This window comes from Glycine soja, chromosome 5 (assembly GCF_004193775.1).
Source record: "Glycine soja cultivar W05 chromosome 5, ASM419377v2, whole genome shotgun sequence".
Lineage (NCBI taxonomy): Eukaryota > Viridiplantae > Streptophyta > Magnoliopsida > Fabales > Fabaceae > Glycine > Glycine soja.
Window position 1 is genome coordinate 32,948,561 of NC_041006.1, and position 13,091 is coordinate 32,961,651.

Below are 13,091 nucleotides of genomic sequence, written 5' to 3' on the forward strand. Positions count from 1 at the left end.
TTTTGTTGATGTTTTTTCTATCTTAAAAATATTTACGTGATAATATTTTCATATTAACTAACCTAACCTTAGAATACTTATTAACACAAATAATTTTTTTATAATATTAATAACAAAATACATAAAAACTATTTATGCTCAGAAAAAAACTATATAAAAACTGCTCATAAAAACTATATATCGCAGGTACCAGAAGCGAAACACGATAAGCTATTCTCGCAATTAGTAATAGCGATATATGTTGGCCTCCTGCAACCTGCTGCTGCCTCTGCAAGCTGCTCTCCACATCACAGATTCGCCAATGAGAATGGCGGCATGCAGAAAAAGCCTATATCGCAAGTAGCTCCTGCGGCTTCCTTGTAAAAACGAACCCCTTTTGTAAATAGTTTAAAAAGAGTCCCTGTTTAATAAATACTTTCTAAATGGAACCCTCTGAGGTAAATTTGTCCCTAAAGCACATATCACATGTTATCAATTCTTTCTCATTTACACATATCATGTGATTACAGTTTATGGCTCACTCTAACGAAAATATTGCTACCAATTTTGATGGTGGCAAATGCGAGTGCGAATAACATAGATGCTACTTGTTTGTGATACACTCTAACTAGTCCTTAGTTCTTGCACTATTATGAAAATTGGACTACACCCCCTAAGTTAATATAGTGATTGTGCATTGTCTCATCTCGGGTCTATACTTGACATAACTTTATCTATATCAAATTTCTCCCTCAATGCATATGATTGTTGATTCAACTAGGGAGGGGTGTAGGCAAGTATAAGGTTGCCTTGCAAACTCGGTTAATCCAACCCAAGTTGATTTTCGTGTTTGGTTCGAACAATTGATCTAGTTTGATTTGTTTCAATATTCATGTTTGTTCAACCCAACACTAATTGGTTTTGAATTCCTTGTCATAAGCTTACAACCCTGATAAATCAATAGAAGAAAAAAATATATATTTTAACTTTTAATGTTACTATTCCGGTCTTAATAAAATTTTAAGAGATTCAATTTAGGGTTTTTTATGTTAGAAGTTTCCCATTTTGCTTTCTCTTGTATTAGTATATTTTTATTTTGTTAAACATCATACTAGTATCAATTTCTAATATTTAGTAATTATTACATCATTTTTTAATATATTAAAATAGAAAATGTTCTTTTTTTTTTGTAAATTTGGAAATGTCTATTGTAGTTTATAAATTTTTTGATTTTCATCTTCTTGCAAGACGGATAAAAAAAATCTTTGACATTAAAGACAAAAAAATTAATACAAAAAATCTTGAAACTATTTTTAAATTAAAAGATGAAACAAAAAAGAGTTCCAAGTGAAGATAAATAAAGGCAGAGGCATTACGAGTATTCAAGAAGATTCTGCGGCCAAACCCTAGCTACCTCTTCCTTAATCCCTAATCTCTATTTCTCTCTCTCTCTTTTTCTCTGCAAAACAAAAATGTCTCACTTCGGACGTTCGGGTCCCCCAGACATTTCCGACACTTACTCTCTTCTCGTTCTGAACATCACCTTCCGTAAGCTCTCTCACTCTTTCTCTGTTTTTTCTTCAATTCAATTTTTCTGCTAAACCATTAATCTAACGTTCGATCTCGTTTCGTTCAGGTACCACCGCCGACGACCTATTCCCTCTCTTCGACAAGTATGGGAAGGTCGTCGACATCTTCATCCCCAAGGATCGAAGGTACTTTCGATTTCAATTTGTTTCGCTCCATTTATTTATTTATCTGAAGATTATGCACTTTTATTCTTCTTGTGAAGGACTGGTGAATCGAGGGGTTTTGCGTTCGTGCGTTACAAGTATGCTGATGAGGCTCAGAAGGCCGTTGAGAGGCTCGACGGTATGTGCGCTTTATGGTTTTTACGAACGAATGGTTTCGTTTGATTGAATGGTTTCGTCATTTGAACGAACGAATTTTAACTCTTCAGGGAGAATGGTTGATGGTCGCGAAATAACGGTCCAGTTTGCGAAATATGGGCCTAATGCTGAAAGGATGTAAGTGCCTCACTTGTATTTTGGATTATTTATTTGTTCATTTGTAGTTGTTATCCTGCTGTCGATTCTTGACCATTATGTTGTTTACTCTATTGAACTACTATTTGTTGGATGGATTTCGCTTTGTTGTTTCTGAAAAATGAAAATTATTTTATGGAATTGTTTTGCAAAACATTTTTCTCTTTGGAAGTTTTTGCCATTTTCTGCTATTCAGACCATCACCACGGTGATACCTTAATTTACAAATCTATTTTAGTGCCGGTATGTTTGGGATTTGCACTTCCCAGTAGTAGTGTTGTTGTTTGGGGTGAGAATGGAATGCCTGGAGAAGGAAGATATTACTATATGCTGGGTTTGAGATGAGAGCTGCAATGATTTGAAGAAAACGAAATAATCTGAAGTGTTTTAGTAAACTAGTTTTCAAAACAATCTGTTTAAGAAAAGCACCCAAAACAGAATTTTTTATAACAACCAAAAAAAAGTTTGAAGAACAATAATCAGGCTGGCCTTTTGCTTCAATATGGTGACTTTCTTCATTTAATGCATGATGACATATGTTTGTCTTGGATTCTTATGCCTTTATCCGTTACTTGGTTAAGTTTTTCAAATTGCAGTCACAAAGGAAGGATTATTGAAACATCCCCAAGATCAAGGCGATCAAGGAGCCGTAGCCCAAGGAAAAGGTAGTTTTTAAATTTTCTTGCTGCTTCTAAAGTGTTGTGATTTTAGTGTCTTGAGAACTGTCAAACTACCATTGTGTTGTTGATACAACAAGTTGGACAAACATGTTTGATTGTGTGTAATGAGTTGAGTGTGATGTTTCAATTACATGTGTTTTCTTAGCTGTTTTTTTATGTTGTGATGGATGTCCATCGTAAAGCTAAAATAAACTATGTTGGCTGCAGTGTTGAACCATGCTTATAGTATATTTCACTCAATTCTATGATATTTTTTTTAAAAGTTAACAGATAGTTTTTTGCTGATTAGCCATTGTGAATGCCTGAATAATTTTCTGCCATCAACTATCATTTATGCCATTATAAAGACTGTAGTTAGCATAAAATTATGTTTGGGAGATTTTTTTCAACAGAATTTTCTGTGTTTGGATTATCATATTCTGTGAAATAATTTTTTATTATTTTTTTAGGAAAAAAACTATTATTCCCCAAAACAATATCAAACATGTCAAATGCCATTTATCTGATCACTTTGAAAATTGATTTTGGTAATTAAAATGGATATTTGATAGACAATGTGGTTTGGTCATTCATTTTTCAATTTGACATGGCTGGAGTAATGTATTGATTGATGTCTTTATTTGCAGGCATCGTGATGATTACAGAGACAGAGATTATAGGAGAAGAAGTCGCAGCAGAAGTTATGATAGGTATGAACGTGACAGGCATCGTGGGAGAGACAAAGATTATCGTCGCAGAAGTAGGAGCCGTAGTGCCAGTCTTGATTACAAGGGTCGTGGTAGAGGACGCTATGATGATGAGCGTAATAGTAGAAGCCGGAGCAGATCAGTTGATAGGTATTCATTCATTGTTAGCTAGCTCTTTCAACTGTGTTTTTTCCCAATTATTGTTATTATTTGACTCCTACATTGTTATTCTCTGTAGCCGCTCCCCTGCACGACGCAGTCCTAGTCCTCGAAGGAGTCCCTCCCCTCAGAGGAGCACTTCCCCTCAAAGGAGTACTTCCCCTAGGAAGAGTCCACGGGGTGAAAGTCCTGCAAATCGTAGCCGTGAGGAACGTTCCCCTACCCCTCGCAGTGTCTCACCACGCGGTCGCCCTGATGCTTCACGAAGTCCTTCCCCTCGAAATTCAAACGGGGATGTAAGTAATGTTTGTCTTCAACAATGTAGTGATAAAATTACCAACTTTGTAGTCAATGTGGTATTTCTTCTACATGTGGTGACTTTTTAATTTTGCTCTCTTGCAGGAATAAGCTATGTTTTTCATGAAAAATTCTGGAGACGTCGGACTATTGCACCTGTAGCTGTTTTGCCATTGTTGGATCTTTTAGTCTATGTGAATGGTCTTATCAGAGTCATTGAAGAATTTTATGATCTAAGTGCTATTTGGTAGGGTCAGACTTCCTGATGTTTGAATGGTTTTTATATTTGGACTTGCTATGTTGTCTATTTCAGTGTTTGGTAACTATTAGACCTTGCAGTTGATAGGTTATTATCTCAGTTTGAGGGATTTTGCCATTTTATTTTCATTATACTGTTTGCATTTTTCTCTCTCCATACCTCCGTTTTCATTTCCTAATTTATAGGAAGGAATGGCTGTGATCTAGTTAAAGCTCAGTTAATTTATGTTGAACAACTTATTGGGTTTTATAGTTATGATCGGGAAAAGTGATGAGGGCATGATAGCCGCATGTTGACTTTGTTGCTGTTGATGCTGTTTCTATTCATTGATGATTGGTCGTGAATTTGATGCTGGTTGCAAGAGTACGCTGGTTTTAGAACTGATTGTTTTACCAGTGTGCTGATTAGACAGACAATTAGTTGAGTTGGTTTTTTTCCTGAATGATCTGATCATTGGTAAGCTCTTTTGGTTTACATTCTTGTTTCTTCTGAGATCCCTCATAACCATTGAGATTTCTGATCTTTGATCTCATATCCGTGTTTGGTTTTCATCGGAAAAGTGTTCTGAAAAGGATTCTTGATGCTGTGATGAACACGAGTGACCATATTTTGTCATGTAGCTGATGCCTCCTAGGAGTTGGACCTGTCATTTGTTGATTCAGATGCAGATACTAAACATAAAACTGTGGGTATTAAATATGAACTTTAATGTGCTGGTGTTTATTTCGAATCACAGTGAAGGGGACAATGGTAACACCATGGTTTATTTTTTAGGGTATTTTAATCAATATTTTATTCAAGATTATAACATCTGCTACTTAACGTAGTGAGATATGTTTGTTGTAGCACACTGCTCCATGACACTGTAGCTGTGAGGTGGTAGCTGATGCATCTTTAATATGAAATGCATGTGTTCGTGAATAATTTGAAGCACTAACCAATTACTGTAGCTGACTGTTGCTGCCCTTTATGCTGGAATCGGGTTGGCAATGGTATCAGCGGTTGATACTGATGATGGCTGTCTAGCTGTGCTGCTGGTTTCTGTTGATTCCAAAGCCACTTGACAATTGTTTTTTCATTATTTGACTGGTGATTTGTTTTTGTAGTCTCAATTTCAGTTATTCATTCATTCTTATGGCAAAACGATATATAACTAGTGGCAATCTTTTGTTGCTTTGATATTTGTGATAACTATTGCAGCATTGTGTTGTGTTTACTGTTTTGCTACTGAAATAACCAATGTGTTTTAGAGACGGGTTCCTTTTAAAGTTACAAGTTTTCTTGGGTTGTTGGTGAACATTTCAAACTTTTACACCTGTTGGCCATTTCTTCCGAGTATTGAAGAGGTGCTTGCTGCTAAAGCTTGCATACTAATCAGCATATTAATGTCTCATTAAGCTAATTCTATACATTTTTTAGGGTTTGCCTTATGGTAATCAGGATAAAGGATTAGTCTTGATATTGAAATCTCGTTTAGCTAATTTTTCCGCCAGAGTATTGTGTTCTTGGTACGAGTCAAGTGAGTGTATTGATTATTTTGTTGATATGGCTATCAACAATTAATTGCTTAAAATTTAAGCAGTATGAAATTGTAGTGGGGTGAAAATATCCATTATCAATTGGTTTAATGCTGTAGTATTGAATCTTTGCGTATGTTTTGCTTTCTAGATTTGAGAGAATGGTGATCCAGGAATGGTTAATTTAGATGTATTGAATATTGATCGATTTATTGGGAAAATCTACTGTCTACGTATTAAAAGGCTCACAACATTTGGTCAATCTAAGTGAGTATCACTTGTAACTAGACTATTATTTTGCTTGTAGGGATGTGAGAATGTAGTTTTGAGTGATGTTATAATTTCACCCTCATGGTAGGGGTTAAGGTGTGATGACTGTGCATGATACAATGCGTGACCAAATGGGGCCTACAAATAAACCCCATTTTTCTAGACTTTGTAGTTTATTCATTAACCAGATGGTCAAGTAAGTAAATGCATCTATCCAATAAAAATAAATATTGATCATCGAAATCTGCTTAAACAATATCCCAATCAATTGCTGACTGGTTAGCACGAAAGAAATATGCACGAATGAACAGTTTTTTTTAAAACAAATATAAAATAGGATTTTTCGGAAATCACAAGATTTGTGCGTTTTATACCAAAAGTGGTTGGTAGAAAATAACATTTCCCTCTATCAATAATTTTTTTCGCTTTTAAACATAGTATTGATATCTAGCCAAATCAGGACCGACAAACCCATGCAAATGTATCACTATAAACAGTCATCCTTGAAGTTGGCACCACTGCCTCTAATCATCACTTGCAGCACACCCTTCAAATCTTACATTATAAACAGTAGACATTATTATTTGATTGAGTAGTGATCGATTCATCTAACCATAACAGGAGTAATCTCCAAAAACGTACCACAAATCACTTAGCAGTTACCTCATCTAGTGGGGGTTTTGATATTTATATTATAGGGTATAAAAAATGTTGACTAATCTATTGATGATTAATACTAACAAGTTGGTTCGAATCAGACTTAATTCAATCTTCTTAAGATAGATTTAAGATAAAGTCTTCTAAATGAAAAAAGAATACTTAAAAAGAAAAAAATTCATTAAAAATAATGAGTCAGATTTTTTAATAAAAATTAGTTGATAAAATCAATAAATACTTCACACTAATAACATAGTCGAAACAAAAAATCTATTGACAATAGAACATAAAAAAGGTAGTATGAATTCATTAATATCATGCTCTTTCTCAACTTGATGAGTTTTTTATGAGGTAAAAAGGCACTAATTATTAAAATGGAATTAAGGCTGAGTTTTGGGAGTTGCTACGTGCACCCAGCATTATTGCTGGGGCACCCAGCAAACAGTGAAGTGACGAAATTGCCCTTCAAAAATTCTTCTTCTGGAAGAAGTTTTTCCGGAAAATTTTTGGAAAAAGGTTTTCCGGAAAGTTTCCGGAAAAAAACTTCTTCCGGAAGTACCAGAAAGTACTTCCGGAAGAACGTCATCCGGAAGCTTCCGGAAGAACCTTCTTCCGGAAGTTACCTTTTTTTAAAAAAAATTTATTTTGTAATAATTTAATTTTAATGGATAAACTAAATTATAAAATAATTAATATTATTATACATAAATAATTAAATAATTAGTGAACGTATGTAATGACGAAATGAAGAAAAAAGAAATTTCATTTTATAATAATAAGTAAAAATAAAATAATATTTAATGCGTATGTAATGACGATTTTGCCCTTGTGTAATTTTCTTTAAATTAACGAGTACACGCTTCTTTTTACTGCGCTTTCTTCTCTGCTTGTTTCTTCTCTGCTTTGTTTCTTCCGTTTTGGTTGCTTGTTGTTGTTTCGGTGGTCCCTTTTGCAGTTTCCATTGGTGGTCCCGTGAAGTATTTGGAGATTCGGTGGTCCCGTGTTCCGTATTTGAAGTTTTGTTAGTGGCTGTTCTTCCTATTTCGTCGGAGGTACGCTTTTATGGGTATTTTTTTTCTTTTCCGGCTAGTATTTAGAGAAGAAAAACAGTAAAAAAAAGTGTATGCGGAAGAAATTTTAGGCACAACTGAGGCGCATTCCGGAAGAAGTGTTATTTGAAAACACTTCCGGAAGACCTTATTCCGGAATGGGTCTGAGTAACTTCCGGAAGACCTTCTTCCGGAAGTTACTGAGGCCCATTCCGGAAGCACTTCTTTCGGAATGGGCCTCAGTAACTTCCGGAAGAAGGTCTTCCGGAATGTTTTATAATTTATATATATATATATATATATATATATATATTTCTGTTAGTTAATAATGGATTAATGGATTATTTGTTTAATTAGGTATAATGGTATATATTGTGGACATTAAAATTTATAAGAATAAAATTTATTTAATAATTTTTTTGTTTTATATATATATATTTATACCATTATAAAACAAAAAAATTATTAAATAAATTTTATTCTTATAAATTTTAATGTCCACAATATATACCATTATACCTAATTATACAAATAATCCATTAATCCATTATTAACTAACAGAAATATATATATATATATATATATATATATATATATATATATATATATATATATATATATATATATATTTCTGTTTTATAATTTTTTTATTTCTGTTTTATATATGTTGTGGATTATTGATTTAATTAGGTATAATGGTATAATATTAAATGATTTAGGTAACTTAAATGTATAATGGTACAAAAATGTTTTATTAGTTGTTTATTATAGTGATAAGTTTAGTTTAAGTAAATAATGTAGTTATAAATTTAGAATATATTTGTATTAGTTGTTAGTTAATAAGTAGTCAATTTATCGATGTGGTTATATGATAATTTTAATATAGTCGTGTGTGATGCATATGTGCTATTAATATGTTTGTTATTTAAGGTGTAGTAAATTTTTGGATGTGGTTATATGATAATTTGAATGTACTTGTGTATGATGCATATGTCCTTAAGATGGACGAAGATCAATGGAGGTATGACTTTGCGATGTCACAAGAAGTTCATATGGATTATGATTATGATAATCAAGAAGAAAGTGGAGTGAATGAACCACATGTCGATTGTTCAAATGCTTTTAATACATCTCAGGTAATCATAGATAATTTGAGTCATTGGTTGAATTGATGGTTTGTATGAAAATTAATATGTTAGGGTTGCGTTGTAGGTATTCGCTACTCGAGATGATGTTTTGCAATGGGCTCGAACAGTTGCCCATGAAAATGGATTTGTTGCAGTGATTATGAGATCTGACACAAAGACCGGTAGCAGAGGAAGAAGTTCATTTGTGTTAATTGGGTGTGAAAGGAGTGGTACGTACAAGTGTAGAAATAAAGAATTCGTTAGAAAAGACACCGGGAGTAGGAAATGTGGTTGTCCCTTCAGGCTTCGTGGGAAACCAGTGCATGGAGGGGAAGGTTGGATGGTGAAGTTGATATGTGGGATTCATAATCATGAATTGGCGAAGTCCTTAGTTGGACATCCATACGCCGGGCGATTGACTAAGGAAGAAAAGAAAATTATTGCTGATATGACAAAGTCGATGGTGAAACCGAAAAACATCTTGCTAGCGTTGAAGGAACACAATGCCGGCAGTTACACCACGATAAAGCAAATTTACAATGCAAGAAGTGCATATCGTTCTTCAATAAGAGGAGCTGATACCGAAATGCAGCATCTGATGAAGCTTTTCGAACGTGATCAATACATTCATTGGCATAGATTGAAGGATGAAGTTGTGGTGCGTGATCTGTTTTGGTGTCACCCAGATGCAGTAAAGTTATGCAATGCATGTCATCTGGTGTTTTTTATAGACAATACCTACAAAACAAACAGGTACAGACTCCCACTACTTGACTTTGTTGGAGTGACACCAACGGCGATGACATTCTCTGCTGGGTTTGCATATCTGGAGGCTGAGCGTGTTAATAATATTGTATGGGCTTTGGAACGATTTCGAGGCCTATTTTTAAGACACGATCGCCTCCCTCTTGTTATTGTCACTGACAGAGACCTAGCACTGATGAATGCAGTGAAAACTGTGTTTCCCGAGTCTACTAATTTGTTGTGCAGGTTTCATATCGATAAGAATGTGAAGGCGAAGTGCAAATCTTTAATCGGAGAAAAAAATGCGTGGGACTATGTAATGGATAGCTGGGGTACTTTGGTTGATTGTCCGTCCGAATACGAGTTCCATGAGTCACATCAAAAGTTTCAAGTTGCTTGTTCGCCTTGGCCGATGTTCGTTGACTATGTTAACGACACATGGATTATCCCCCACAAGGAAAAATTTATTACAGCATGGACGAATAAGGTCATGCACCTAGGCAACACAACAACAAACAGGTATTAAGAACTGATTTTATTTGTTAGTAACGATTAGTATTTAATTGTTGTATATTTTCATGTTTGTTGTGTATTTTAAATGTAGGGTTGAATCAGCTCATTGGGATCTCAAAAGAGTACTACAAAATAGCGTTGGAGACCTATGTAGTGTTTGGGATGCCATGAACAACATGATCACGCTGCAACACGTCGAAATTAAAGCATCCTTTGAAACCAGTACGCATGTGGTTGGCCATGTATATAAAAAAACCTTATACAAGAGGCTTCTTGGGATGGTTTCGAGGGATGCTTTAAATCAGATTGCTTTTGAGATTGACCGTCTACGTTATCTCGGCAACAATCTCTCTTCTTGTGGTTGTGTGATGAGAAGCACGCACGGGCTTCCTTGTGCATGTGAGCTTTCTAGGTATACTGCTGGCAGCATCCCATTGGAGTCAGTCCATCTTTTTTGGAGGAGACTTTGCTTTTAAGACCAAGGGTTATGTGAGACGGAAGTCACCATCAAGGAAGAAATAGAGGTCATATCTAAAAGGTTTGGGGAACTTGATGTGGCTGGCAAAGTAACTCTGAAGAGTAAACTTCGAGAAATTGCATACCCTGATCATAACTCTATGTGCCCTCCTCCGTCAAAGGTGAACACTAAAGGTGCACCGAAGAAACCGATGAAAAGAAGTCAAACATCCACAAAGCGTGATCCGTCTTACTGGGAATATGTTGATGCTTTTCATTCTGTTCAAAGCAGCAACTCTCCAGTGAAACGAAGTGCATCATGTTCTCAACCGCGTCAGCCAACAAGGATCATCCCGATGTTGGATCAATTTGCGTCATTCTTTCAAGGTTTCATTTGTGACGTTGTGGATGTGAAAGCGGACGGTAACTGTGGATATCAGTCCATTGCCGCTTTATTGGGTATGGGGGAAGATTCGTGGTCGTTAGTGCGTAATGAATTGCTTAAAGAACTTGGCAGGTGGTCGCATGAGTACATGAACCTCTTCGGTGGCACAGAGAGATTTGAACAATTAAAGTTGTCCCTACTTGTTGATGGCTTTTCAAAGGTATGTTTTTAGGTTCATTTTTTTTAATAACAATGTTTAAATTACTTACATGTGTATGTTTGGTTCATTCAGGTTAGTGTGGACAAGTGGATGGATATAACAGACATGGGATATGTGATTGCTTCACGGTATAACGTAATCCTTGTATCGTTGTCCCAACAACAAAGTATGACATTTTTCCCTCTTAGAAGTCAACCATCACCTGACTCTTCTGGCCACCGCATCATATGTGTCGATCACGTGTTTGGAAATCATTTTGTTCAGGTACATTGAATATAGTTAGTGTAACAATTATGCAATGACTTCGCTGGTTCGTTTGGCACGGTCAGCGCATGATATAATGTTTGTTCATGTACAACAAGTTTATTTGAAAGACCATTGTCCGTTGCCGCCTCCAGCGCTGTTGTGGTCAAGCAATTGTTATTCTCAGGCAAAGCAGTGGGCAATTCCATATATTAGTAGAATGCAGCAATACACAAGCTTGATGTCATTCAAAACACACTATGTAGACCTAAATGAAGACTAAACATGCATTGTTTATGTAATTGTATTCATTATGCGATATAATTTGTTGTTACCCGTTACTAACCAATTAATATTATCAAGTACTCGTTTGGTTAAGTAAGGAAATTGTTGGTCCAATAAAAATCATTTACGCGTGCAGCATACATCATTGTCATAATTGACAACACATAATGACATGCATGCGTATTACAGTTTGAGCGCGACAACACATTGGCTGACTTCAGTACACATTCTGAAACTAGCAGTCGCTCGACAACACATTGGCTGACTTGACTACACATTAGCGATAACACATTGGCTGACTTGACTACACATTTACGCGTGTCTATTTTTTTGTAAACAAAGTTAAACAAAGGCTCGGTCACAACCATCTATATATATGGCAGACTAGGCTACTAAATCACACATTATCTTGCTTTCAAATAATCTCTCAACTGATACACAAACTATGGCATTTCTAGGAGAAACTAGCAGTCAGACGATTGTCAACTCAAGGTTGGCTTTCATTTATCCAAATGGATCGATTATTCACAATGATACTGGGGTTTACTTCCAAACTTCAACTCCGGTGCCCATTCGAGTACCAAATTGGTGTGATTTTGCAAGCCTAAAAACCAGAATACACAATACCCTTCAGCTATCCGACAAACAATTTTTGGATGAAATTCACTACCGGAAGCCATTCACCGATACAGGTAACCAAATTCGCTTTGAGTGTATCAAATTGATAAATGATGACGATGTCAACACAATGTTAATGTGTAATGATCAATTTTCTTGTGTTGGTCCGATTGAGTTATTATGCACCGTTGGAAGAACACCAGATGAAATAATAAACTTACTTGAACGCACTATGCCTCGTATTCATGACGCGATCCTGTATTACAACAAAAAATGGAACATGCCACCGCAGAACAAATTTGATAGATGCGCGTTCACAGGAAAAAATCCTAAGAAATTTCAAATTCCTTCAACATGTACCATCGATGAACTGAAGAATTTAATCAAGCAAGTTGCACCTAAAGGGATTCCCCCTCTTGGAATTCACGAATCACAAACGGTAAGACGATTGTTTTTCCGCCAACCAGCTCGGTTTGAGTATTCAGATACGGTTATAAAATATGAAATAAATGAGCTGATCACCAACGAAGAACTGCTGAAGGTGTTAGTACAATCTAACTACTGGAAAAAATATGGACCAATAGAAATTTTAGTTGTCTTTACTAAATATGTTGAAGACGAGGTCAGTGGGACGTCGCTAAACAACTGAATGTGATGTTTAATTTTTTGTTTTTTCGTTGATGTAACCTTTATCTGTTTACGGCGTGTTTAATTCCCATAATAAAGTTGAATGTGTTGTTTCAGTGGTCCAAAAAATTACTTGTTAAAAAGGTTCATTTCCTATTTTTTTGGATTTTGAGGCTTTGTTTTGACGTGTTAGTTGACGAAACCGGGGAACAGGACTATTTTTTTTGGGTTCTTTGACGTCCAAACATGAGAAATGGCCGCCCTCCATTGTCTCA

The 13,091-nt window shown here is 35.5% G+C and overlaps 1 protein-coding gene across 7 annotated transcripts; it reads left to right on the forward strand.

Annotated features, from left to right (window-relative positions):
- The first annotated feature begins 1,338 nt into the window (after positions 1–1,338).
- On the forward strand, positions 1,339–5,356 carry LOC114412565 (serine/arginine-rich splicing factor SC35-like). 7 transcript variants are annotated; one of them, XM_028376500.1, is made up of 11 exons: positions 1,352–1,527; positions 1,616–1,694; positions 1,772–1,851; positions 1,940–2,006; positions 2,606–2,689; positions 3,331–3,540; positions 3,629–3,845; positions 3,952–4,093; positions 4,358–4,561; positions 4,666–4,790; positions 4,952–5,356. In XM_028376500.1, exons 1-8 carry the CDS (start codon positions 1,452–1,454, stop codon positions 3,955–3,957), a joined length of 819 nt encoding a protein of 272 aa, XP_028232301.1. In that variant the 5' UTR covers positions 1,352–1,451; the 3' UTR covers positions 3,958–4,093; positions 4,358–4,561; positions 4,666–4,790; positions 4,952–5,356. The 7 variants fall into 7 exon arrangements, with proteins under 7 accessions (XP_028232299.1, XP_028232301.1, XP_028232298.1 ...); XM_028376497.1 differs by having other exon boundaries at positions 4,358–4,855; XM_028376499.1 differs by having other exon boundaries at positions 4,358–4,790.
- Positions 5,357–13,091: the final 7,735 nt, after the last annotated feature.

Coding starts and splice junctions, on each gene's coding strand:
- LOC114412565 (XM_028376498.1), top strand. CDS start 1,452: ATGTCTCACTTCGGACGTTCGGGTCCCCCAGACATTTCCGACACTTAC. Junction 2,690..3,330: donor AGCCGTAGCCCAAGGAAAAG/GTAGTTTTTAAA, acceptor CTTTATTTGCAG/GCATCGTGATGATTACAGAG. Junction 3,541..3,628: donor CGGAGCAGATCAGTTGATAG/GTATTCATTCAT, acceptor TATTCTCTGTAG/CCGCTCCCCTGCACGACGCA.